Raw genomic sequence first — 26,128 nt, forward strand, 5'->3', positions numbered from 1 at the left:
TTAAAATAGACAATTCCAGATAACATTATATTAACTTTCTTCTGCTACATTCCTCGTAAAATAATCAATTCATCAGCTTCTTTCAGGCCGTGTCGTGGTCAGGAAAGCAATGTCGAGATTAGACTTCACAACACGAGCCTGTTTCCTCCCCGCTTCCTGCCTCAACATCATCATTTTTGCAAAAATAAGACCTGCACATTGAGAAGAAAATCAAAATAGTCATTGATGGATAAATGTCATCGCCTCCGCAAATGAGCAGCACAGCTGGAGTCATCTCTAGAGAGCATCTGAAGTGATTTGAGGCCGGGTCTGGTCTCATTTTTTTGCAGCTACAGTGGCTCGCCTCAATTTTTCCTCTAGTATATTTGTTGTTGTTCAAATTGACTTCTCTTTCAGTTCTTTCTTCTTTTTTTTTTTTTTTTTTTTTCTTGGAACTTGGAGCCAAACTCCAAATTGGCAACTGCCAGGTCTGCACTCAGTTTTCAATCTTGTTGAGACTTACTGTAGACAACTTTGTTATACGGAAAAAGCCGGATAGAACCAGACGAAAAAATGTTGTCTAGGTCTGGAGGTGTTGGTGCAGTTTAAGGTTCAACTTCATCACAAATGAGGATAATCTGCTCCTATAGTCAAGTCTTTATTTAGGCTTCAATCATTAAGTTTGACTCGGTGAAAACAGACAAAGATCCGAAGAAAAAATCAATCAGTGAAGCCAAATAAAGGTGTTGTGTGGCTCAGCGTCACCCAACCTCACCATAATATGGGTTGCTTCATTGTCAATGCCATTTCCCCAGTGTCCCTCACAGTGTTAGTAGTATTATGATCCTGGAAACCTTTTAGACCCCCTCTTGTGAAAAACATTGGTTAAGCAGTACTTGGGGGAGGGGGAGGTGGCTTTTTTAAGAGCTTTTCCATGTCCTCCTCTTTGAGGTTTTTTTTTTATTTTTTTTATTTTTTTTTTTTATTATTATTGTTTGGCTCCTCAGCTGGAGCTTGTCTGTGGGGCTTTGCTGAGTCACTCCCATCTAATGGAGAACATCTGCTGCCTTCTGATGCTTTTTACTACCAGGACTCACAGCAGAGATATGTCTGCCTGTACGAGGGAGGGAGGGTGGGGGGTTTGGAGGGTGGGGAGATGGAGAGGTGGAATTAGCAGGAATAGAGCGAGCTATAGTAAAGAAATGAAGACAATCCTATGGTTTAAGGTGTTCTTATCTGTCATTGTAACCCCTTTGTTGTACTGAAATTCCAACCTCCACTGATTATAATCTTAAAATACAGAATATCTTTTGTATTATGTGCACCAAAACCTCCATTCCACACGCTATAACGCTCTCCAAACTCTATTACTGACCTAGACCTTTTAAAGGCGAAGTAAAGTTTCTGTTATTTTCCTCCAAACGAACGTTTTCCTGTTGTCTCCGTACATTCGGGAAGAAGTGTCAAAAAACTAGAAACCGAACACCGATTTTTGCATATTTTCAACTCATGTAGACGAGTTCTCACCTCAATTTGTGCCACCTACACCTACAACAAGTCTAAGTCTGTTTGAGGTACCCTTTTGCCATTTTGTCGGATGATATGTTTATGCATCAGTTGGAATATAAAACCGTTCGGCAGCTCTCAGAGGACTGGATAGTGGTTATGAAATATACCATTGTGCTGTAAATAATTCTTTGTGTGCATCGTTGTCTGTGCTGTTAGAGCTTTTTTTTGATAGCTTTAAATCAGCATACCTTGTGTTGCTTATTCTTCTCCATTTTTTTATAATCTAGAACAATTTTTGATGGATTGATGGTCTAAATTACAGATAAGCAACCCAGTTAGTAACTATACATTGTGCCTCAGCAGTTAGATTGCAAGGTTGGCGGTTCGATCCCTGGCTCCTACTGTCCACATGTCAAAGTGTGGAAATGCCTTGCACATTAGCTCGCCGCCATTGGTGTGTGTGTGTATGTGTTTGAATCGGTGAAAAAGAGGCAAAATTGTGAAAAAAACCCCACAAAGGTAGTTGCATCTCACTCTCCAGCCATCATCTAATGATGTGGTCACCTAGACAACACTGTACAAAAATGCTCAATGCAGGAGGTGATTCTTTGTTGGCAGGATGTAGTAGTAAAAGCACTGGTACTTCCTTGTATTCTGCCCTAATTATTGTATAAGGAAGTCTTTGATCTTGCGCTGTGATAACCTAGATAAGACTATATACAGTTCATGGATGGGATTTCCTCCATTTAATTGTTTTCTGACACATAACTCCCATTCATTTCTTTTAAAGGTTATTTTATTTCTCTTCAGTTGTAACAATCTATCTTTATTGTGTTGCTCTTATCTCTCTGATAATGCCTTTAACTAATGAATTCTATCAACAATGTCAGATCTCAGAGCAGATAGTTGCTCATACTGCAAGTGCTCTCAGAAATATTAATATGTATTGTCTTCTCTTTTCCCCCAACAGATTTCTCTGTAGTCTAGTCCAGGGCATCTGTCTGCTGCAGTCATGTTTAGGAACAGCTTGAAGATGCTGCTGACGGGGGGGAAGGCCAACCGCAAGAGTCGCAGCAGTGGTGAGTCTGTCTTCTGATGCCAGCCGCAGACAATGACGCATCTGCCTGTCAGCACACAGAAGGTGTTTCGCTAGTTCTGTGGGTGTATTTTAGGAAGCAGGAACACACAGCTCGGAAGATAAAAAAAACATGTTTTGATCCTCAAAGAGTAATCTATGACTGCTAAAGATCCCTTAAAACCTGTTTTCTGCTTAAAATAGATCCAGACAAACTCATCAATTCGCCTGTTTGAATCGCTGCACCTCCTGTGGTGAGAACCTAACACCAGTTTTCCCACTGGTACTCGGCGCATGCTTTGGTCATGCTATATTATGCTGTACTGTAAAGATTTTTTATTCCCACTATCCGCTCGCAGCAGGGTTTTTCTGAACCATCCTCGATTGTTCAGCCTTGCTTGAGAGCACCGCCGCAACGTGAAGGTTCCAACTTCAATCAAATTCTTCCGACACCAATTCAGTGGTTTCTGTAGCACCTGCTTCACCGTTTTTGTCGCTGCGGGATTGTTTCACTCGCTTCCTTTTTTTCCTTCCGTCATTTAATAGATAGCAGCTGTTTACTTTCCTTTGCTGTGCTATCAGCGCTGTAATGAAAGGCACGGTGTTAATCTACTTGTTGTGAAAACTCAGGACATCCTGCAGCTGCAGCCCCCCCCTCCCCCCCACCAGTTAACCACTTTTTCCAGTTTGGGTGAACCTCAAACCTCCAACACATTGGGATTGTTTTATAGCTGCTAACAGCGTGGCGCGGTACAGGTATTTGCGCCTACTGCAAATCTGCATAGCAAACCTTGTGCACATTGCAGCACATGTCAGGTGAAATAACCGTTAAAACACAGTTTTATTCTGAGCTCCTTTGGTAAAAAAAAAAAAAAAAAACCCACTTGGAACCTTTTGTTCCTACACATGCATTACCGTCACTCAAGCATTATAAAGCTCTCACTTAGAGGTACAGGGCCTTTGATGTGGTCGATAATCCCAGCCACAAGCAACGCTTAAGAGAGAGCTTGGACCGTTCATTTTGGAACGGCACAGTCGGTCTTATTTGAATCTAATAAGTTTCAGGATATTGCCAGGGCAGTATAACAACCTCCACTCTCTTAACTGTCTCTCCAGGATAGGGTCTTTATTACAGTGTGAAAATATGCCTTCTAAGGGCTTTCGTCCAGCTACCCACTCGATTTGCACAGATGAATTAATTTTTGTAAAGCTTGAAATATCCTACAATGTGTTATGTTATGTCGCAACCTCTTCTCTCGACTTCACTGCTTTAATAGACGTAGTTATAAAAAGCTTGAAACACTTGTTTTTGGAGGCTTTCTTTTTAGCAGTATGATACAGTGAATTTCACCAAATAGGCCACAAAATGTGATTTTTAAACCCTTTATTTGTGTGAACAGATGTATATTGAGAACAACCTAGCATGTGTCATTTTACTGGTTGTCAAATTGTAATTGAAAAATTGAATTTTTAAGGTGTCTTGTAACTACATTCAGAAGCTTCACCTTTCCCCATATCCAGTTTTTTTTTTTTTTTTTTATGTTGTTCCTTAATTATTTCTAGACTGCCAGAGGCCAGGCCTTCGTTTCAGGGGAAACAAATCCTTCATTGTACTTTTGACTTCCTGGCGTATTATCTATCCAGCTTTACTTAAACTCTCTTCTCCTCGTGAAGCACCAGAACCTGAACCTGTCAATCTGAAATGCTCTTGAATGAAACAAGAATGTATTGGTCACAAAGCCTGGCTGAATAAAACACCTTGGTATTAAAGCTTTTTACTGTTACTGGAACTACAGGACAGTAACTACCTATTACAATTGTCAGTGAAGTCACAAAATGACAAAAAAGATTAAATTGCTTATCAATTTTTCACACAAATACACTGATATATACAGTTATACACATTGCTTCTATCAGCCCGTTCACTTACTGTATATTGTTATAGTTTTCACTGCAAGACTTCAAGACTGGAGTGAACTTGCTGCCGACACATCTACCTCCCCTCTGCCTTCATTGTGTCTGTGTATATATGTGTGAAGTGGAGAGGAGACCAAGCAGTAGAGCATGACTGTAGTACCCTCCAGTGTTTTGATATCTGTTGCTGTCACTTTGCAGGGAATCCACTCCTCCCAGCACATGAGTGCCGCTCTTACAATCTGTCTCCTCCACTGAAACATCTGTATCCTGCAGTCGTCGCCCCCCCCTCCCTCATCCCCCCGGTGTAGGACATATGTACACGCTTGAATAGATGGACACACACGCTGCCACCGTTTTCAACCTTTATTATTTAACACATGATATATACACACACACATATACATGTTTTCATTTAGCTGCTCCATTCCTTCCAAGGACATCAGAAGGACTGTCTCTCTAGCACCCCTGACTTATCAGCTCATGGCAGACAGGGTGCGCTGGAAAGCTACGTCCCAGCGCTGCCACTGGAGGAGCACCAGGGCTCAAAGAGAGGACAAAGCTGCCCCTATTTGTGGCTGCTGAGATTGGTCTTTGGTTCAGATGTGAGATGGCAAGATAAGGTGATTGTCCTCCATGTTTGATGCTGTTACAAGGGAGTTTCTGGCTTCAGGAATGCTCGAGCTCCAAAAAAGGGGGGAATAGACCCCTGCTAATCTGCAGACAGCAGATGAGCCTCGCTCGTCCCTTGATCCGCGCTGGAGAAAACGTGCGAGAGCCCCAAGTTACTAAGCTGATGAATGGCATTTTTTAAATTGAATAACACAGATAAGCCGCTCTGATTGCGACGACGCGGAATTGTATAAATCTCTATCGCGACACACTCGGGGAATAGGGTGTTATCTCCAGGGGAAACTACATTGTGTTCCCTGTTTTGTCCTGAGACACTATCATTAATAGTTGAGTCAGCCTGCAACTTCCTGCCATTCTTCTCAGTCCGACTACTCCGCGATTAATCAGACGCCATTCAAGATCTGAAGGGAATGTTGACTTGAGAACACGTATAATCTCAGACCTTGAGATTCAGGCTGTTTTAAACACAAAAAAAAAGGACAAATGTCTTGCAGTTACAGCAGCAGCAGCAGTGTTTAGATACCAGATAACGCTCTGAGACTTTTCGTTAAGGCACAGATCAGACTTCAACCAGTGTGTGTGTATGCAAGTCTTCTTTGTGAGACAGAGCGACCCGTTACTGATGCCCGCGGCACTTTTCATGTACAAGTACACCCGTTTGGAAAGGAAAATGTCCCCTCATGGTCTCGGATATTGTGCCTTAACTGCCGTATGAATCGAAAACGGAAGGAGCGCGGAGGTGTTGACTTCATTTTTTGCAGCGTTATGGGTAAATTTTGACTTCCATCTCCGTCTCGCTCTTGAAAGGATGAGCAGGAGAAGTGGGTCTAGACTCGAAACAAAGTCAACAGCCTGACAGTGCAATTATAGTTTATGGCATCGGCTGATTGGAAAATGAGAAATGGGGTTGAAAGGTTGAAGCGTCTGGACAAGGAGCTGTTGCATGACTAATTACTACTCACTGGGAGAGACGGTGCCGGAGCAGCGTGGCAGCTGAGCGGACGAGATGCAGTTGACACACATGTGCACGTGCTCACATCGGGAGTTGAAATGAATTTGGATTAATGAGATTTAGCTTAGCGGTGAAAAATATTTTACAGTTATGACTTGACTGTTATTTTTAAACATGTAACAGGCTACTGAGACACCCATGTTTTGTCCTATGAGAGACATTAAATCTATGTATAAACTGTTTGATTTATGCATACTAATAGCTGCCAAACAAAGTCATGAGTCTATGATCTAAAATTGACCTTTTTAGATTGAAGAGGGCACTCGTGTCAAATGTTCTGCTGTTGTTACAGAGAAGAATGATGCGAACTTTTAGTTAAGAGCAGACAGAAACAAATGGATAAACTTCCCATCATTTCCTTTTCATTTTAAATGTAAAAAGCAGCCTTTAAAGAAAAAAAAAAAAAAGTCATTATACCCCAGAAGGCACCACTTTCATCACCTCTCACAGCAAGTGAAGCAGCCACTCTACTCCCCTTCAGCCAGACATGGTACGTTCCAGTAACTCGACAAGTCTGAAGGCAGCAGGTGCTTGACAGAAATCAAATCGGTCCCTCTAATCACAGCACTCTAATTGATGGCTCATTTTCCACAGTGGTGGAGAAATCTAATTAGAGATCATCAGATCAGCAAACATGCTTCGAGCTCTAAGGCACGAGGAGTGACACAACAGCCAGGCCTAATGCAGTGCAAACGTAATTATCGTCAGTCTTAAACCCGCAGAGGAGCCGGCCTGCGCTGGGCAATTCTAGTAAAGTCAAATAACAGTTTAAGGCTGCAACTAACGCTTATTTTCATTATTGATTCATCCGTCGATTATTCGATCGATTCATTGATTAGTCGTTAAAATGCCAGAAAATGGTGAAAAATGTCGATCAATGTTTCCCAGAGCCTAAGGTGACGTCTTCAAATGTCCACAACCTGAAGATATTTAGTTTAATATCATAGAAGATTAAAGAAACCAGAAAATTTTCACATTTAACAAGCTGGAATCAGAGAATTTGTACATTTTTTTTTCTTGAAAAAATGACTAAAAACGATTCATCAATTATCAAAAGAGCTGGCGATTAATTTAACAGTTTGCAACTAATCGATTAATTGACTAATCGTTGCTTCAAATCATCATATATTATGCCTTTACTTAAAAAAAGAAGTATGGATCAGTCTACTTTTGTTCTTTTTTCTGTCCCTCTGTTCACCCTACATGTTTGAGAGTTGATCAAACTTCCTGGATGCATTATAGCATTTTAAAAACTTAATGAAGTGCAAAAATTGAAATGTGTTATGAGACATGAGATAAAATGTTAAATATACAAATAATTTTCCATGGTGAATTGCTCTGTTTTCACTACTTACAGTAGATTTGAATGATTCTTTGGGTTTGTCTGTCACCATCACCTTTTTTTGTACAAAGAAAACAGAAAATCAAGCATAACATGATTTTTGTTCTTACAACATGGACACGGGAAGCTAAAGTGGCCCCACTTTAATTGCTATTATGATGCTGCAGTTTTACATGCTTCTATTATTTTGTTTAAGTATTCCTCAGCTCACAGATTATAAACCTGTAATTACTATATTCCAAAGATTTTACAGGTTAAAAAGATAAATGCCTTGTATTGTGTTGATCTTCTAGTATGTTTAAAACTGTTGAAAGTTGATATTTTGTGAACTATTTTAAATAAATACATTGTATTTCAGTTCATTTAAACCAAAACATACCATTGCTATGTTTTGGAAATACCCTAAAAAACTATTGGCCAGTGGATAACAGAACTAGAAACTAATCATGAACAAATCTTTTGTAGACTTTGATGTAAAACTCAAACAGTTATATCAAGATATTAATGGACAATTTGTATTAATTCTTATGTTTGCTTATATATTGATCTGTCTTATTTTTACTGGTGCTTTTTAGTTTGGATTTTATCTGTTGGGGTAGTTTTGTATTTTAAAATCTAATAAACGCAATGGAGAAAAAAAAATGTAAATGCAGATGTTGCAAATTTACATATATATTGCTTCTTACATGCAAAGCAAGCTATGGAATATCCAGTGAACATTAGTGGCTGTGCTGACTGCATAGAAATTAATCATTCCACCTAGTACAATATTATCAGATAGATGTAAGAGGCTACAGGAGGAGCAGCAGCAGCAGCTTAACATGAGCTGATTCTGGCTGATCTCCACAGAGCGACAGATTGGCGCCTACTGCTCCACAGAATGTCCCCTTCCTTCCTGTATTAATGAACTGAGTGGGGGGAAAAAAAAAAAAATGAATGGAGCGATTTCACTGTACTAGGTCCTGTTAACATGTGGGAACACTGTACTCCTGCAGAGTGGATATCACATGGAGCCCTTCAGTTGCCCTGTTCTATAAATATGACAAAAAGCTTGCTGTAGATGTAAAACCCCCCAAAATATCTTTTATTATTTTTCTTTCTTATTTGTCTTTAATATTTCTTACATTGTGGGAAATTGATGCCTGATTTGTATTCACCTGATGTTTGTGTTTTTCTGTCGTGTCATTCTCTGGCTATTGTAGAGCGTAGACTCATCTGTAAACGTATTTTCATCTCACGCTGTGCATTAGTAACCTCGGTATGTCTTAATTTCCTTTTAAATGTGAACATTAAGATGCTGTGTAAACACAGACTGTAGCCGGCAAAGCAGACAATGAATCCACGAATCAATATGGTGCACAGTCGCCGAGAGGAGGTTTGACCTTTGGTTACTAAGGACAACGGTCTGATGTCTACAACCTCCTCGAGCTTCGGTGCAACGTGTCGTTTAGCTTTTCTTTCTTCAGCTGTTGACATTTATTTCTGAGGTGCCTTTATGCAGCGGTGACTAAGCACCTCTGCAGCACCAGATACCACCTGCCACAGTAATGTTTCTGTGTCAAGAATCTGCACCAACAATGAGATGCCTTCTCGTGTAGATATATGCACGAGTATAATCGGTCTTCTTTATCAGAGCTTGTGAGATAAAGTGTCAGAAACTGCTTGTTTTTTGGTGCTTCACATGGTCCTTTTGCCCTGAAGATTGTCTTGTATATGTTCCTCTTCTCTCTAGAAAGCTTATCATTGATAACGTCTCTTAGAAAACCCAGTATGTGGTTGGTCTGCGTAGGTTTCCTTTGCGTGTAAAGAGTGGTGATGTGAAGGGCCCCTTAGTAGGAAGACCTCATTACCTCCTCACCCGTGGCCTCATCAGCCGTCTCCCAAAGCCGCAAAGAACAGGAAGAAGTTGCTTCTCGCATAAGGTCAGAGGCAATATATCCAATGCCGCTAAGGTGGGCACACGGTCTCCAAAGCTGCCAACCTCATCAGCAGGCACTGGGTAACCATGGTAACAAAGCTGTAGCTAAACGAAAAGTGTGCTGAAGGTCAAAGACAATCCAGACGGATTGTCGAGAGGGCTGGGGGGTGGCTTAGAGACGATGTGCCCGAAGTGTCAGCGTTGGCACTCTAGTATTTTGTGGAGTGTGGGAGGCACTTATGGGCCCATCATTATGGTTCAGTGGCGCCTCTTGATGCACATACCGCCCTTGTCATGGCCACCCATGTGCCTCTACTGAATGACCTCCTTTAAGTCCTTCAGGCTCAAGATAGTGACAGTCTGAAACCTCTTCTAGGATCCTTTGCTCGGAGAGTCATGGTTAAGGCAGGATGGTTGAAATCAATATCACAATATGAAGTTATGAGTTACACTAAATCCACTTTTTTTTTTGAGTTGGGCTTAGAAAGTTGAGTTGAACTCTCGGTGGTATGGAGAGTTTTTTTTAATTTTTTTATTCTTCCTGATGCAAACGGTGGAAATCCATGTATTACATACTGTGTCTAGCAGCTATCCAGCTTTCATAAAACCATAACTACACGACTCTAATTTGGAGTGATGTGAAAAGAAACAGAGATTTGGAGCATGCAACTGACAGTAGTTGGGTTGTAGTTCTGTATAAATGAAATGCGAGCTGATACACTGTGTATAGAGAACAGTGTTGATGAAACTGAGACGGACCAAGTGGTTAAAATGTGTCCGAATTTGGGTTTGTTTAAAGGTGTTCAGTTGTTCTTCAGTGAGGATATTTTTCTGATGTCATTTTATGTCACAATGTGGCAAATTTATGCAAAATCAGTGCTGAAAGGAAAATTAATCTACAAGTAATATATCAATAAAAAATCTTTTGTTTCCAGCTTGTCAAATGTGAACATTTGTGACTTTTCTCTGTTTTATATCATTGTAAATTTAATATTTTCGGGTTTTATGTTGATTAATTGATTAAAAATAATCAAGCATATGATATGATATAGGAAATGTGTACAAAAGCCAATATAAAATAATAAAATTGATGCATTGAACATCAATGTATAGTTCATATATAAAACAAAAACTTATAATTATTAATCACTCAATCATTACATAATATAATAATTCATAGCATCCCACTGACACTTGATAAATAATACTACTGTATACAGTGCGTGTGGTGCTTTGAAGAAAGTTTTAAAGACAGTACCCAGTTATTGGCTGAATAAAAAAAACTCAATACTCTCAAGTGCATTCTTTGTTGTAATAGCTGCTACTCACTGCTGCCAATGGTACTCAGCTGCACATTGTTCCTTTTGTACCGCCATCGTTGCAATAATCACAGTGAAGCACATCCTCTCATGGCTTTTTTGCTACAGTACACTCTGATGTGTGAAAGATGGTGTGAATCATGTCTCGGGGTTGTCGAGTCACCCGTCTGCCTCCTGTATTCAGCAGTTCTTGGGTTTTGAATGCCGTTATTCATCTGTATTGAAGGCCCCGATGTCTAAAATCAGTACAAAACACGTCGTTCTCGCTGTGTGTTGCTGAGTAATTTCGCTCGCTGCATTAAAGTACAGTGACATTTAGACGGAGACTGGGCGAAAGAGTCGGCGGCTGTGTCTCTCTCTCACGCAGCTCTTTTGTAAAGGGAACCGTGTATTCCTGTTCTAACAGTAGGGAGTGGGCAGCGTGATGCGTGGGTAAAGAACGTTCGTCTAACCTCTCCTCCCGCTCTCTGATCACAACGTCGATAGTGGGAACTCTCACTCTTGTTCACTCTTTCCACTTTCCTGTTATCCCTCTATGGCCTTTTTTTTCCTCTTTTACATTTCCTCACAGTAAGCGTCTTTTACGGTCTTTCACGCTAGCTCAGGGCAGAAAATTGTACAAAAAAAAAATGAGACTTTGATGGCGCGTTGTAATGTGACAGCATCTGTTGCATCTTTCCGTCTGATACTTTATCCTGGATCTGTCAAATCTCTACTCTTATGTCCGTGTTGACAACTTGATTAAAGGGCCGTGTTCATGAAGTGTGACTGATATTTAGCAGTTGGTGTTACTGTGACCTAGATACGGTGTCCTTTCTTAGGTGGCAAGTGAGCGGGGATGTTGCTGACAGTATTTTATGGTCATGGAAAGTGATAGGCCTTGAACATGTGAGGACCGGTGAGACCGTTCATGTATGTATTTGCCGCTTTTTGACCTGCTGGACTTGTCTCTGTAAATTACAGTGAAAAGTGTCTTATCGGTGCAGGAAACACAGCAACTTATGGATGTTTGTGGACATAAAACCTGGGTGAAAATCAGTTGAAACATATCAGAGTATTGATGAAAATAGGTAACAGATGAGTGTTTTTTATAGAATATATATACTGTATTTTTACATCAGTTTATATGTTTAATTGTGGTACCTGATGCCTGAAACATCTGCTCTTCTGTTACCTGTGAACACGCACCGTGTTTGCTCATGTATCTGCCCGTATCTTTTCATGTAACGTCACCATATGCACTCGGGGGGGCAGTGTTCAAGGTTCAAGGTTATCTTTATTGTCCCACTAGGGGAAATTTGTTTTGCAGCCAGGGTTCACATAAAAAACAGAATATAAAAAGACAACAACAACAGATGAACACAATAAAACACAGAGCTAGAGCAGGGAAGTGGAAATTCATACCAAGTGCAGATGTGCAAATGTGCAAGGAATGCAGCCAGAGTGCTATTTGCCATGAAGCATATCAAAAGCACAAGGGATGAAGGAGACATGGAATCTTTTAGTCCTCCAAACTGGTGCCCTGAAATGACGTCCTGAGGGCAAAAGCTTAAACTCCCTCTGGTAGTCCAAAATAGCATTAGCCCTCCCAATGACCTGCCTGTTACAAATGACCAAAAGCTTGGCCTGACTCCTCCCTGAAATGTTACTGTCCATTTCAACCAGACTTACAAATCTATTCTTTAACAAAATAGTAATACAAAAAGTTAAAACAGATTCAATGAAGCTTCTTTAAAAAACAATCATCATCTCAGAAGAAACGTTAAAGTTCAGAGTTCATTTGAGTTCATTCTTTGCTGGACCTTTTTAGACGTAGCATCAACATGGGATTCGAGAAACAGTTTGTTATCAAGAACAATATGCAATTGGCAATGGGCTTGGTGGTGACTTTCTGATAACGTCTTTCATTTTTGACACATTTAGGCAGAGAAAAGACTCATCGCACCAAGCCGTAAAGTCATCCACCACCCATGACCCTGTCTCAGCAACCTTGAGGGGAACCGGTGGATAGGTAGAGCTGGTTGAAGAGAGAGAGAGCAGCGATGACTCTCAACACAATGTGACCTATCAGTTAAAAAGTCCATAATCCAACCAATCAGGTTAGGATCAAGTTTAAAATGACAGATGAGCCTCTCTGCAAGCAGGAATGGCTGGATGGTATTGAATGCTTAGGAGAAATCAATAAATAAGAGTCTGGGTTGAGACTTGGGGCTCTCCAAATGCTGGTACAGAAAGTTTGACAGTGTAACAACAGCATCCTCCATACCGCTACCAGGCCTATACACAAATAGTAATGGAACTAGTCATTCCTTGACCTGCATTAAAACCTCATTCATGATAAGCTTCTTAAATGACCTCATAACTAAAGAAGTCAAAGCTACTGGATTGAACACTTTAGGGGTTTTACTTTTGGCTACTGGGACAACAATGGAGTGTTTCCAAAGCTTGGGGACCTTCTGCAGCTTAACAGATTGTGTAAAAATATACTGAAAGATGCTACAAAGCTGGTCTGCACACATTTTTAGTACCTGGCCACAGATGTTGTCAGGTCCTGAGCTCTTAGTATGCATGAAGAAGTTTGCCACTCCCTTCACATCAATATCAAATGCTAGAGAAGCTGTGGTCTTTTCTCTCATCTCTTTCATCTGTGCAGTAAAATCATCAAATCTTAGATGAAAAACCATTTCATTCATCAGCCAGGTGTTTATCTGAATTAAAACCATCCACCTGTTGCTCTTATCCTGAGATCCTGTCATAGTTTTCCTTCCATTCAAGGCTCCCTTTAAGTTGTTACTGCTGAGCTCTGCCTCAGTCTTGTCCTTGTACCTCAGTTTAGCCTCTTTTATTACAGCCTTCACCTCCGTCTTTGATTCCCTCTCTGTTTTGACATCACCTTCACTGAAAGCATTTTTATTTTTACACATCAGATTCTTAATATCTTTGGAAATCCATTGTTTGTTGTTACTGAACTTCTTTGGTAGAAATGACAGAGTCTTTGCAAAAGGAGATGTAGCTACACAAAATACCAGTAAGTTCCGACCAGTCTGTGCAATCGAAACCCCCCTGGAGGGCAGGAGAACTCTCTTCAGTCCAGACCCTGACCTGCCTTATCAAAAGTCATGCTTCGACATGTTGGGCAAGTGACATATTGATTAAAAACTATTCAAAGATCTCTTGAGAATGCAATGAGTAAAATCATCTAATGTAATATTCGGAGCATCAGGGGAGATGGATTGCAACTTCCGTGTCACTTTAAAATCGGTGTCGGCAGCAGATTTGGCGTCAGCCTTGGGGTGAATGTAAACAACAGAAAGGAATAATTAGGGGGAACTCCCTCGGGAGGTAAAACAGCCTAACTGACACAGACAAAAGCTCTATGTCAGGAAGGCACAGCTGCTCATGTACGGTTAACATTATTGCATCATCTGCCGTTGATGAACAAGCGTCCCCCCCCTCCCCTCCACTCCCCTCCCCGCCAGTGATTTCTGTGTCACCTCACTGTCCTGCTCCAGCCGGAGACGAGCCCCAAAGCTGCTAATATCTAAAGTCAAGTCCGTGTCCAAGACCGTGAGCCAAGTTTCAGTGAATGCCATAAGACAAGCATCCCTTTAATCGCGTAGGTGGTTGACATTTCCTTGTAGCTCGTCAGTCTTGTTCCTCAAGGATTGAACGTTTGCCAGGATTATAGAAGGCAGAGGAATGCGATTATATAGCTGTTGCTTCCTGATGGGTTGATGCACGCCGCCTTTCTCTCCTCGTTTCCTGACATGATGAGACTTTCCAAAGTTATTATTGTTCCCAATAAATATTTCCTGGTTAGGGTTTTGATCCAACAAAGAGTGCATGAGGTCATCCACAGCCTGGCAGTTCATTGTAATCCAAGGAGAAACTCATGCATGTACTTGATTGTTTGGGAATGCTGGTAACTTCGGGCAAAGTTCACAGTAATCATCAAAAGTAGAAGGTAAAAAATATCCATTTCTGAGCAAACTCAGAAAACAACCTAAAGGACAAAAAAGGAGACCGGATCACTTAAAAACAAATGACACGAGAAAACACCGGCTGCTGGTCGCCGCCAGAGCAGCGCCCCCACTTCATGTGTGTCGCATTCATTAAACCCAAACGTACAGGAAACTAAGAGGACACCGAAAAAAAAGAGAAAACCATCGCAAAGCTCCCGAAAATTAACGTTGATGTGAAAATTTATTAAAAGCCAAAAAGCACTCAGAGAGCGTAGACCTCTGCCAAGGCTGCAGTGCCCTCCAAAGTCGTTATTTTAAATGCACCTAAAACTAATGTAATTACTTGTTCCTTGGCCCGCGGCCTCACTTCATTCAAATCTATTAACGAGCTATAGAGATGTCCTGCTAACAAACAGGAACAAATGGGACCACAAACATTACGTCAATTGGGAAAGTAAATGTCTTTGGATTTAATACCATGTTGGGTTTTACAGGGCTCAACCCAAAAAACCTTGGTCGTTATAGTACTATAATTCAAAAAAAGAAGGTATTACCAATAAAGAATTACCAAATTTGTTATATTTTAAGTATTATAAAAACACAGCCTATTCTATTTCATTTTAGAGGTTGAAGGTGCTTCAGTAGAGTGTGAAGGTGCCGCACTATTGTTCTATTGTTGTTCCTTTCCTGTTTGATTCACAGGACAGCAGAGACACTTTGACATGTAGTTGAGATTTTGGAGGTGTTGTATGTCAGCATCTCTGCAAACCTCCAGGAGCTACTTTTACCCCGAAGCTTCCTGTCTGCTTCCCAACACACAAGACAGTTTCATCAATCTTCACAGTGTTTCAGCTGTAACTCCCTCATGAGGACTGAGCGCCTTGCATTATTATTTCTTTGTGATATAAAAGCTCCTAAGATGTCACTTATATGGGATGTAGCTCCTGTTCATATAGAAGAGCATGTAGACTTATATAAATAGAATAAAGTGAAGAGGCAGTTTGAGACACAATGAATTCACATATATGGCGGTGCCTGAACCCGCTTCCCCAGTCTTCTACTATTTCACCATTACTGTATGATACAGTTGAAGAGAAAATTATTTAATTTGTACGACTGCTACTGCTGCATTCAGGGTCGAGTAAAAGCACAATTTAGGGATGAAAGATTTGAATAATTGTGATTTTTCTGGCTAATATAGCAGTTTGAATTGTTATTATTTTATGTAAATTAAAAGCCTCATATTTGTAGTTTGCATACCTGCAGTATGAAACAGGAAACACTTATATCAAGCAAAAATAATGTAGTTGCAACCAGTCAGTCAATGAAAAGTAAACTTCTTAGTAAACTCGGCTAGTTGAGAATTGACCAGTTTAGCCCACATTTATTTAAACATTGCAATAGAAAAATATGAATAATACTTAGAAATATACAAGACCAGTTCTCTTTTTTTCTTTGGTCAATTCATGGAGTTAACGTTAATTAGCGTAAATTTAATTAAATTTGCTGGTGAAATCAGTCAATTTTCTATGTTATGATTTAAATTGCAGCTCTCGTTTTGGACATTTTCATTCTTTCAAGTTGTTATTTGATTATTTAAAAAAAAAAAGAAAAAAAAAAGCTTAATCGTTCATAATTAGCCCAAGTGGAAAACAGAAAGAGCAATCGTTCTTTGAGATCACCGGCTTTGAAAGAGTTAAGGAATTCTGCCCTGGCTGAGAGAAGAGAGCGAGAAGGAGGATGAGGGAGAGTTACTGCTGCCAGAGAGCGAGAGAGAGAGGAGCAGGAGGAGGAGGAGGAGGAGGGAGGTGAGGAGAGTGAGAGCGAGAGAGAGAGTTGCCTGTCTGCCTGTGTGTGTGTGTGTATATATGTGTGTGCGTGTGTGTGTGTGTGTACATGCGCGCCTCAGTGAGTGTATGCGTACTGACACCTGGCGCTCGCCCTCCCTCGCTGCTCACATTGTGGAGAGAGCTCTCTGCCTGTCTGGGCCATTCTTTTACCTCTATCTGTCTCCCTCTTTTTTCCCTTCTATTCCCTCCCTCTATCTTTTGTCCTCTTCTCTCTGCCTCTTTTTTTTTTTTTTTTTTCTCCCTGCATTGTTGTTTTTTTCTTCTCCTCTCCTCTCCTCTCCGTGCTCCTACAATCTCCTCCTTTTGTTTAGGATCTCACTCACTATGATGCAGGATTTTTATTGCCTGGGCTGACGAGGCACTCGACTGACAAAGGTGAGCTCGGCTGAATCGGGGTGTGTGAGGACGGATGGATGGATGGATGGATGGATGGATGGATGGATTGACGGGACAGGTTGATGTCTGGCTTCAGTTTTGAATGTAGGGAGTGGTGGAAAGATACTCTATTCATCAAGATTCAGCTGTTAATTGTTTCTCAGGAGTCGTTTCACAGAGCAAGTCAGAGCAGCTCTCTCGGTTTCAAACAAGCATCCGTGCGCTCTGTGAAGGCGTGTCAGTGTGTACTCTGAAAGGTGAAGGGTTCAAGTATGTGATTTAAGAGCAACGTTTCAGCGTCTGTTTTTTTTGTGTGTTTTTATTTTTTGACTGGTGTCAGCAGCATGTGTCAAACTCCCGCCCCCCCTCCCCGACTGATTTGTTTGCTCCTGTTGTGGCGGCCGCGCTGGGTGTCACCTTGACCCAGGTAGCGGGGGACTTTCACAGCAATCAGTGTCTTGGCCGGCATCATGCCACACCTTAACCATGGATACTGTGCTGTGTGTGTGTGTGTGTGTGTGTGTGTGTGTGTGTGTTAGTAGAGATAGATGCTGAAAATAAATCTAAAGTGAGAGAACTGGAGAGGCTGACAGATGCCTGTTAGAAGAGAAAAAAACGTGTGAGAGACAGGAAGGAAAGATCAAGTGTGTCTAAATGGTGATGCACTGTCTTCCTCATCTGTCTGTCTTTATGTCTTCAAGTTTATTAATAACACAGTATTCCTGCTTGCTGTTGCTGTTTCCTTAAAATGATGTCAACTCTCTCTGTTTTCACCTCTCCATTTTTTATTTTTTTTAAATTTTTTTACCCCCACTCCATCTTCCTTTCTATCTGCCCATCCCTTAAAAATCTCTGAACTCCGTCTCAGGCATTCCTCCTCATGTCTTTGCTCTCGTCTCACCTCCTCGTTAATGAGGCTGAACCTCAGTCAAATTATGTCTGTTAGCACATAGTATCAAAAACCGTCAGCTGGCACCAAATGCTTCAGCATATTCTTACTCTTGTTTACATACCATACTCTTAGATCATATATTTCCTTATTTAAATTCTAATTTTGTTAAAGGAGACATTATTTCTAGTGGTTATAATAACATTCACCGAGGTAGTTTCCGAGATTTCAAAACGTGGCGGCATTTCTAAAAAGAAGTCAAAGGTGGCAAAAGGTCATGAGCGATCAGACGGGTTGATCTGATTCACGTGTAAAAGTGAAAGTGAGCGCACCTTTAAATGACGCTTTGTTACGCAGGAAAGCAGATACACGTAAACCGACGGATGCTGGAGTTGAATTTTAACTGTTCGCCTTCGTTCTATCTTCCAAATTTAGTGTGTCTCCTGGTTATAAATAAAAAGTGTCTGATTGTTTGAGTGCTTTTATGTTTTTTTGCCTTTTTGGACTTCTGTTTGGTAATATCGCTAAACAGACACATCTCATCTCGTTATCAGCTAGGTGATGGTTTTAATGATGATGGTGAGGTATAATAGGGAACTTAAAAAAGCTGCTGGAAACCCTCCATAGATATAATCTTAATTACATGCTATGTTTAGTTAGTTACTGTTCTGTTATTGTGGTTTGGATAGTGTTCAAGTCTGGTGTTTTCGAATAACCTGTGTTTATAATAACCTGTGTATAAGTAAGGTATTGAAAAAGTGCTGTTTCGGTATTGAAAACCCTATTAGTGTTTTCTACTGAAATATTTCCCAAGATGCCAAGGCCGCTCGCTAGTCATCTACCTCCTCTGTCACTCTCGTTCCTTTTTTCTCTCCCCCTCACTCTGTCATTGCTTCACATACTGTGTAACTCTCTCCTTCTTCCTCGCACACACACACTCTCTCTCTCTCTCTTACTCTCTCTGCCACCCACTCAGATATTTCTGGAGAACAAAAGGAGAGAGAGAGAGAGAGAAGAGAGGGAGATAAAACAGTAGAGCTGGGGGAAGGCTTAATGTACCAGCCCCTGCGTAGGCTAATGAGTCTTCACCACTCCAAAAAACCCCCTTCTCTTCCTCCCGTTCTCCTTCTTTTCTTTTTTCTTTTTTTCTCAGGTCCTACCGTCTCCCATTTATCCACATAATCTCAGAATCAAACTTGTCCACCTTACTCCTTTTCAGGTTCTCCCATTAAAGTCGTTTCCCTCTTCATCTTTGTCTTCTCCATTCATCACAGCTGCTTCTGTTCCTCCTCCTTCATCTCTTTTCATCAATCCATACTCTCTCTGTCATCACAGCTTCTTTTTTACATCTGTTCCTCCTTTCTTTCTTCTTTTTTTTTTTTTTTTATACCTTCTGGAGCGGTTATTTTCATACTCCCCCTCATCTTCCTTTTTTTTGTCAAGTCCCACTCATCCCGCCCGTTCATCATCCGTTTATGCTCATTATTACAGGTGCTTACCTTTTGCCATCCCTCATAAATTTTGTAATAATTTGTTCTTTTTTTTTTTTTTTTTTATTCCCCCAAAGATCTTCATCCATTCCAGCCTGTTTCTCTCCACCATTATTTATTTATTTTTTTCATTTATCAGTCTTTTCTCCTCCTAGCATAAAACAGTCTTGACACATTTATCCTCCATAAACAAAACAGCCTGCTGGATGGTGCATTTGGCCGTGAGATATATGAAATAACATGGTGGTGGCCCATTTAAATATTTGATGCCATGCAGGACTTATCAACCCCCCCTCACCCCTCCAACACACACACACACACTCTGCAGTGGCATCCTGTTGTTTTTGCCAGTCGGGAAACTGGGCTTTCATTGTGCCTCTTGATGTGGACGGGCTCATTATTGCTGCCCTCAACACTGTGCGCCTCTGAATAGCAGGAAGTGCCCTTGCTAGCTGAGCATACCGAGGGATATTGTGTTGCTTCGCACCGCATGATAAAGCACAGCAAAGCACAACGTTGCATAAGTGAACGGCGGCGGCGGTTCACTTCACCAGAGCTGTAATTGGGGAGGACCACAACAGTAAGGCGTGGAGCAAACCCACGCCAGCTGTGTGTGTCCACACGCAGACTGTCTGCGTTTGACGGCAGATATCATCACGCTGTCTCTGGATTCAAAACTACAGTCTGTACTTGTCTGTCTGACTGTCTGGTGCCCCGCTCCTCCTCCTCCTCCTCCTCCTCCTCCTCTACAGTCTGTGGCAGCCATGTTTGCCACTCTCAATAGCTGCTGACACTTGCTGGAAGGACAGAAGGACAGAATTTATCAGGCCTCCAGATGTATTTATGTGGTTTGACAGGTCTGGTGATTTTTTTTCCACACGTGTGCAAGCGCACACTGAGTTTACAGACACACAAGTGCACCCCTACTAGTGCTGAAACGATTGAATGCATCAGTTGATTGACATAAAATGAATCGCATACAATTTTCATGATAGGTTAATCAATCATTCATCAGTTCCAACTTCTCAGATGTGAGGAATTTCTGCTTTGATCAGTTATATCAGTAAAAATTTGAATATCTTTGGGTTTTTGTTCAGATGAAGCAAACAATTTGAAGATGTTACCGAGGTCTCTGGGAAGTTGTGGTGAGCATCTTTCACATGCTTTTCCACATTTAACGTAGACCTAACAATTAATTGATTATAGAAAAATGTATTTTTTTTGTATAAACGTACTTTCCAGCTCCTGTACATCTGCAACCAGACAGACAATGAGATAGAGGAGGGACATTGCTTCCTTTTTTCACCATCTACTTGTTGAAGATTTTCCCCATTATGTCAAATAACGCCAGACTCTATATCGTTTTATCGTTGCTTTTAGCTTACATGTATCTGTTGTTAAGCAGCCAGAAAGATTGCGACCATGAGCTGTTTGACTCCAAAAGCCAGACTAACTCGCTGTTATCACATCCCTCTGAAATCCCTTTTTTTTTTTTTCCTCCACTCGATAGAGTCACCGTAGATAACAGCAGAAACAGAACAGACTCGTTATCGGGGATTATTAACAAATTCAATCTGCTAGTTTAGTGCAAAGTAGTTCAGCGACAAACAACGAGACCTGCACCCAAACATTAGGTGCCTGTCTGAAGGCAACACATGAAAAATTGATGCAAAACTAGCACGCTGTATTTGTCAAAAGCAATACTCGTCACTCTCTCTTTCACACACAAACACACACACACTGACCTATATCCTGGAGTATGTGACATTGTTTTTCTTCATCCATATTAGAGATCTTTGTACTCTGCAAAACACTTTTTTTAATGAACCTCTGTATTAAAAGTGCTTTTCTGTATAAATTCAACTTTTTACAGCAGTTTGTTTCTAAAAAAAAATTGAGCAAATCTTCTGTATTGATGCATATATATTATCTAAAATATAACATCTTAGTAGTTTAGTTTGATAGAACAGCATCTTGCAGCTGCAGTTCAGGTTAGGACACTTTTTTTTAAATATAGTCCGCATAGCCACACATAGGTTGTAGCTGTCACGTTAATGATAAGATATCCAGCCACATATAGTACAGTAGCCTACTTTCTCCTCGCCGTGTATAACCGGCTGTTGGTGTCTGCTGTGGCACTGCCGGTTCTACAATCCCCCAGTCTGTTTTATATTTAATGTGCATTTCATTATTCAGGCCTGCTTGTTTGCAGTTGTACGCCCATCTCCATTGCAATTGAGATGGTGCGTGCGTGTGTGTGTATATGTAGAGTTTTTTTTTCCTCCTCCCCTATCGTCACAATGACACTGAGAACCGAGTGAATTATTACATCGCTGTGGGCAAGCAAAGGATAAGAATAACAGAGCACCACGGAAGAGGGCGCAGCAGCAAGGACGTCTTCCTCTCCTCCACCTCACCTCACCGTCCTCCGCGCTTCGTCTGTTACTACGGCCGCAGTCGACGGCCACCTCCCTTTTCTGTCTCTCTCCATCTCTCCTCTTTCTCCTCCTTTTTAATTGTTACTCCGAGTTGAAAAGCTTTGCAGATTGGAACGAGGAGGAAAACAAACAAAAAAAAATGACACCCGGCTCTCGTACCGCCGCTGGCCTTTTTCTATCCAACATCAAACACGCTCTTTATGGCCGTGGTGTTTTTGTGCTCATGGCTATTTTGGAGACACTGTAAGTCGGGCCTTTTTATCTGTTGTTTGTTTGGCATTTAGCTGGTGCTCCACAAGGAGAGGGGCACTCTATATAGCTGTGGCCCAAATGAAAGGTTAGCAATCATTAAATCATTATATAAATAGATAATCTAGTGATTGCATTCTGTTATTCGGAGTAGCTTCTACTCCATAAATGAGATTTTTTCGTGTTTTATAGTTTGTTGTTGTTCTTTTTAGCCTCTTTTCTGTTGAAGTCTTTGTGGTGCTAGCATACAGTACCCCTCAATTAGACAGACTTCTATCAAAACATGACCCATTTCAGAGTATATTTACAGCAACACAGTCATCCTTGAATTACAAACTACTTCACAATTTTGAGACACCCCGTTTTCATTTGAGATATGGCTTTCTATTCACTCCAACCATCCAGTATCTCTTTTTTTTTTTTTCTTTGTGGAAAGCAGTGGTAAACAGGAAGGACCATTGCAGCTGGCGCAACCATTTCTAAAAATCCTTGAACATCATTCTTCTTCTAAGAATTAGTTCATCCTCAGTGGAGCTGGTAAAGACGAGATTAGGGTGTGGTGCAAACTTCTCCTTGCACATTTCTGGTTTTGTTGTGTGAAACTTACAAATCCCCGCTAGTGCAGAGAACCCCCAAAGCAAGAGGAATAAGGTATCCCTCTCTAAGCTGCTGTATGGCAATAACTCAGGCTGTCATTCACTGAGGCGTTTATTTGAAAGGCAGTAAATATCTCCCAACATAATGAACAAGCACCGACTTTCAGCAGGAGATCTCTCCCTTAACCTCCCCGCGTGAATGTTCAGGATCCCGACCTTTTCTCATCAAACACTCCTCACCGGTGCGGAGAGAGAGAGAGAGAGGCATCTGCAGCCGTAGCAGGAGTCACACACACACACACACACACACACACACACAAACACACACACACCTCCTCCCACCGTAGACAGCCAGAGGTCAAAGGGAACGGAGGTGATGTGTAGATTAGCTGACACGAGGCAACAGAGTAATCAGAAAGCAGGTTTCCTTGACAGCGGGCGCAGTAAGGTGGTGTTCAGCATGCTGTCCACATGTCAAATAAAAAAAATGTTTTCTTCTCTCTACTTCTTCATTTACTCGGCGTGAATTAACGAACTGGTTGATTAATCAGGAGACAAACAACCGACGATTGGTTAAGCTACCACCCCGCTAGTTACTGTTGCCAGCGATAACGTTGGCAGATTTACCTCTAAAAATGTTCACTCAAGTTTGAAACAATCGCTCCTCGATTCCAGACAGAAGTAGGAAAAAAGTCTGTTTCTCGTTCCTAGTTGGCAGCTGTCAGTTTTGGCGGCTGAAACGACAGCTGTGTGTTTATCAGCTGTGCATGTGTCTCATCCAGGAGGCTACCAGGGCACGCCATCCGGCCCTAAATATGCACTTCATAGCTACATACATAATATTGTGCTACAGTAAAAGGCTGAGACAGAGACTAAAGCTGCATGTCTCATGGAAAAAGTCAGTGTCCTCCAAGTAAAACACATGGAAATAAAGAAACAGCATTATTCTTGTACTGTAATGTAGAGCTAGTCAGTCCTGCTATTAGCTACTTAGCTTACATACTTGTTCATAGTTTCAAATCCCATATTTACACTTTTAACATTACATGAGGAAAGACTTTGAGGATGAGGACTAACCGATGTATTTAGCAAATGTAACACTATCTCAAGTAATGTTGGCAAGGTTGTTGGAGTTCCCCCAAATACAATAAAACAATATAGAGCCGGACAGAGCTGCTAGCGTTAGCCTACACTCTGATCCATGATCATCTTCACACTGCTAGAACAGAGCTTTTTTTCATGCAACATGTAATCCCACAAATTAATGTAGTTAATGACGTGCTTTAAGGCTTTGGAAGTAACTCTTGGTTACTACTGTAGGTAGTATGCTAGACATGCTAACGTTTGCAGCTCACAATAGAGCAGACAGACACTTTAGTGCTTGTGTTTTTGGGGGTTGGAAAGGCTAAGATGTTTTTTTTTACCACCCTCTGCACTCTGAGTATGCACGCTGCTTCAACATGTGGAGAAATCCAAAGCTTGACAGGCCTGTCTTTCCTAGTTACGGTTGCTAAGCTATGATTGGACAAATGTTTTTCAGGGGAGGGGTGAACTGGTAACAGATTAATTGTTAAAGTCATTCATCAAGAAAAAAATGTCAAACATTAGCTGGTTTCTGCTTCTCAAATGTGAAGATTTGATACTTTTCTCTGTTTTATATCAATGTAAATTTAATTTCTTTGGGTTTCTGACTGTTTATCGGACAAAACAAGCAAGTTAAAGACATCACCGTGGGCTCTGGGAAATTGTAATTGGCTTTTTTCTTTTTTTTTCAGTTTTCTCACACTTTAAAGACCAAATGTTTAATTAAAAAATGAATTTACAGACTAATTGAAAATGAGAATAATCCTTTGCAGGACTTAATTTTTCAAGTGAGGTTTAAATTGAAAAGGAAACAGGGGAGATTGTCATTTTCTCAGCATTAGGGAAGGAGAGACCACATACGAGGAGGAATAAGGTGGCAGGTGGTACAGGTGGGATCTCTGCCTTTTTTTTATTTTTTTTCAAGATTGTCGAGGATTAAAAGTGGATAGAAACAAAAAAAAAACAGGGCTCCTCTTTTTAAACGCCCGGAGGAAGACTGAGAGTCATATCAGCTTTTCATTTCTCTGCTCATCCTCTTTCTTTCTCTGCGAGTCTCAAAGCAGCCAAAGTTAAAAAAAAAAAAAAAAAAAAAAAAATCCCAATAACACTTCCATTTCCGTTTGGTTATTTTTGCTGCATGCTTTTCACTTCTACCGCTCTGTGATGTAACCCCAGTGGTGTGTCAGACTGAAGGTAGGAGATGCTTGATGCTGCCTCTCTCTTTTTTTTTTTTTTTTCTTTTTTTCCAGACTCTTATTCACTAGCTTTTATTTATTTATTTATTTATCTTTTTAAACGAAGCCCACCCACTCAGTGCTGCGACACAGCTTTTTCTCAGCATCGGATGGCAACGTAGGAGTCGGGGGCATATCGCTCTTTTCTTTCTCTCTTTTTTTCTCTCTCTCTCTCTCTCACACACACACACATTCTCTCATTTTCTCCCTTACTTCCTCCATCATAACACCTCCATCCATCCAGGACACTTGCTGAGTCGTGGTGCTGTCAGCCAGAGCCTGACGCACTCAGCTACTCACATATGCGTCACCTCTCTGGCCCGGTGCCGCCGCCGTGCTGCTCGCTGTCCTCCAGATATACCTCAATGGTCAGGGTCGTGGGCTCTGGGCTTTTCTTTAAGGCTGGGAGGCGATAAAGTGTTATTTGATGCCAAAGAAACGCTGTCTTTTTCTGTTGGAGAGGATCAGGGGTCATGTTTAGGGCAATACACCACCATACAGGTTTATATTTAAGATATATCCTTTTAAAAGGTCGGTGACACCAACTTTTATAGCCTGACCAAACACTGTATTTAAGAAAACCTGATAATATATTGGTTAATATTCTTATTTAAAATGTTTTACATTTACACATAACATAAACATTTTTAACAAGGATCTTTTAAATTTGTTTTTTAAAGAATTGTGACTGAAGATATGTTTTATAGAAAATAAACTTGTCAGTGCTTTCTTACAAAATTAAATTACCCGACTAAATTACCTTAAAAAAATCATTATCATTTCTTTTTAGTTACTTATCAGCCGACATATATGCCGATACCGATATATCTGCAATATGCCAATATCGCCAATAAACTGGCCCCGACCATTTCTCAGTCCAGCTCTACTAAATGTAAGCTAACAAGTTTAAATGGTTTGGCTTTTGGTCATTGTATGTGTTGCATTTGAACAATTAATTTGACTTAATTTGAGAATGCATAAGCCAATGTGAGCGTCATTACAAACTGCACTGAACAACAGAGATTCAACCCTTTTTTTTACTCATTGATGAGCTTTGATTCAAATGTTGTATTTTCAGAACATTTGAATGTTGTCTTGTGTGTTGTCACTTTTGTAATTTACATTAATTAATTGATTGATCGTATATGAAGAATTCAGAAACGACTTCATAAACCAGTCTGAAGAGGGAGGTTGGCCGAAATGTTTTAGGAGTAAAGAACAGTTTTGTGGCTTAATCTTGTTGGACTGATCTAATATTAA

The 26,128-nt window shown here is 40.8% G+C and overlaps 1 protein-coding gene across 5 annotated transcripts in view; it reads left to right on the forward strand.

Annotated features, from left to right (window-relative positions):
• The window catches only part of tanc2b (tetratricopeptide repeat, ankyrin repeat and coiled-coil containing 2b), a 144,498-nt gene that overhangs the window by 37,726 nt on the left and 80,644 nt on the right, over positions 1–26,128 (forward strand). For all 5 annotated transcript variants that reach the window (XM_042396823.1, XM_042396824.1, XM_042396826.1 and 2 more), the window contains exon 3: positions 2,459–2,567. In XM_042396823.1, the coding sequence (XP_042252757.1) occupies positions 2,501–2,567 (67 nt within the window). In that variant the 5' untranslated portion in view covers positions 2,459–2,500. The remainder of the gene's footprint in view (positions 1–2,458; positions 2,568–26,128) is intronic.

The sequence above is a fragment of the Thunnus maccoyii genome, chromosome 20 (assembly GCF_910596095.1).
Source record: "Thunnus maccoyii chromosome 20, fThuMac1.1, whole genome shotgun sequence".
NCBI classification, from domain to species: Eukaryota; Metazoa; Chordata; class Actinopteri; order Scombriformes; family Scombridae; genus Thunnus; species Thunnus maccoyii.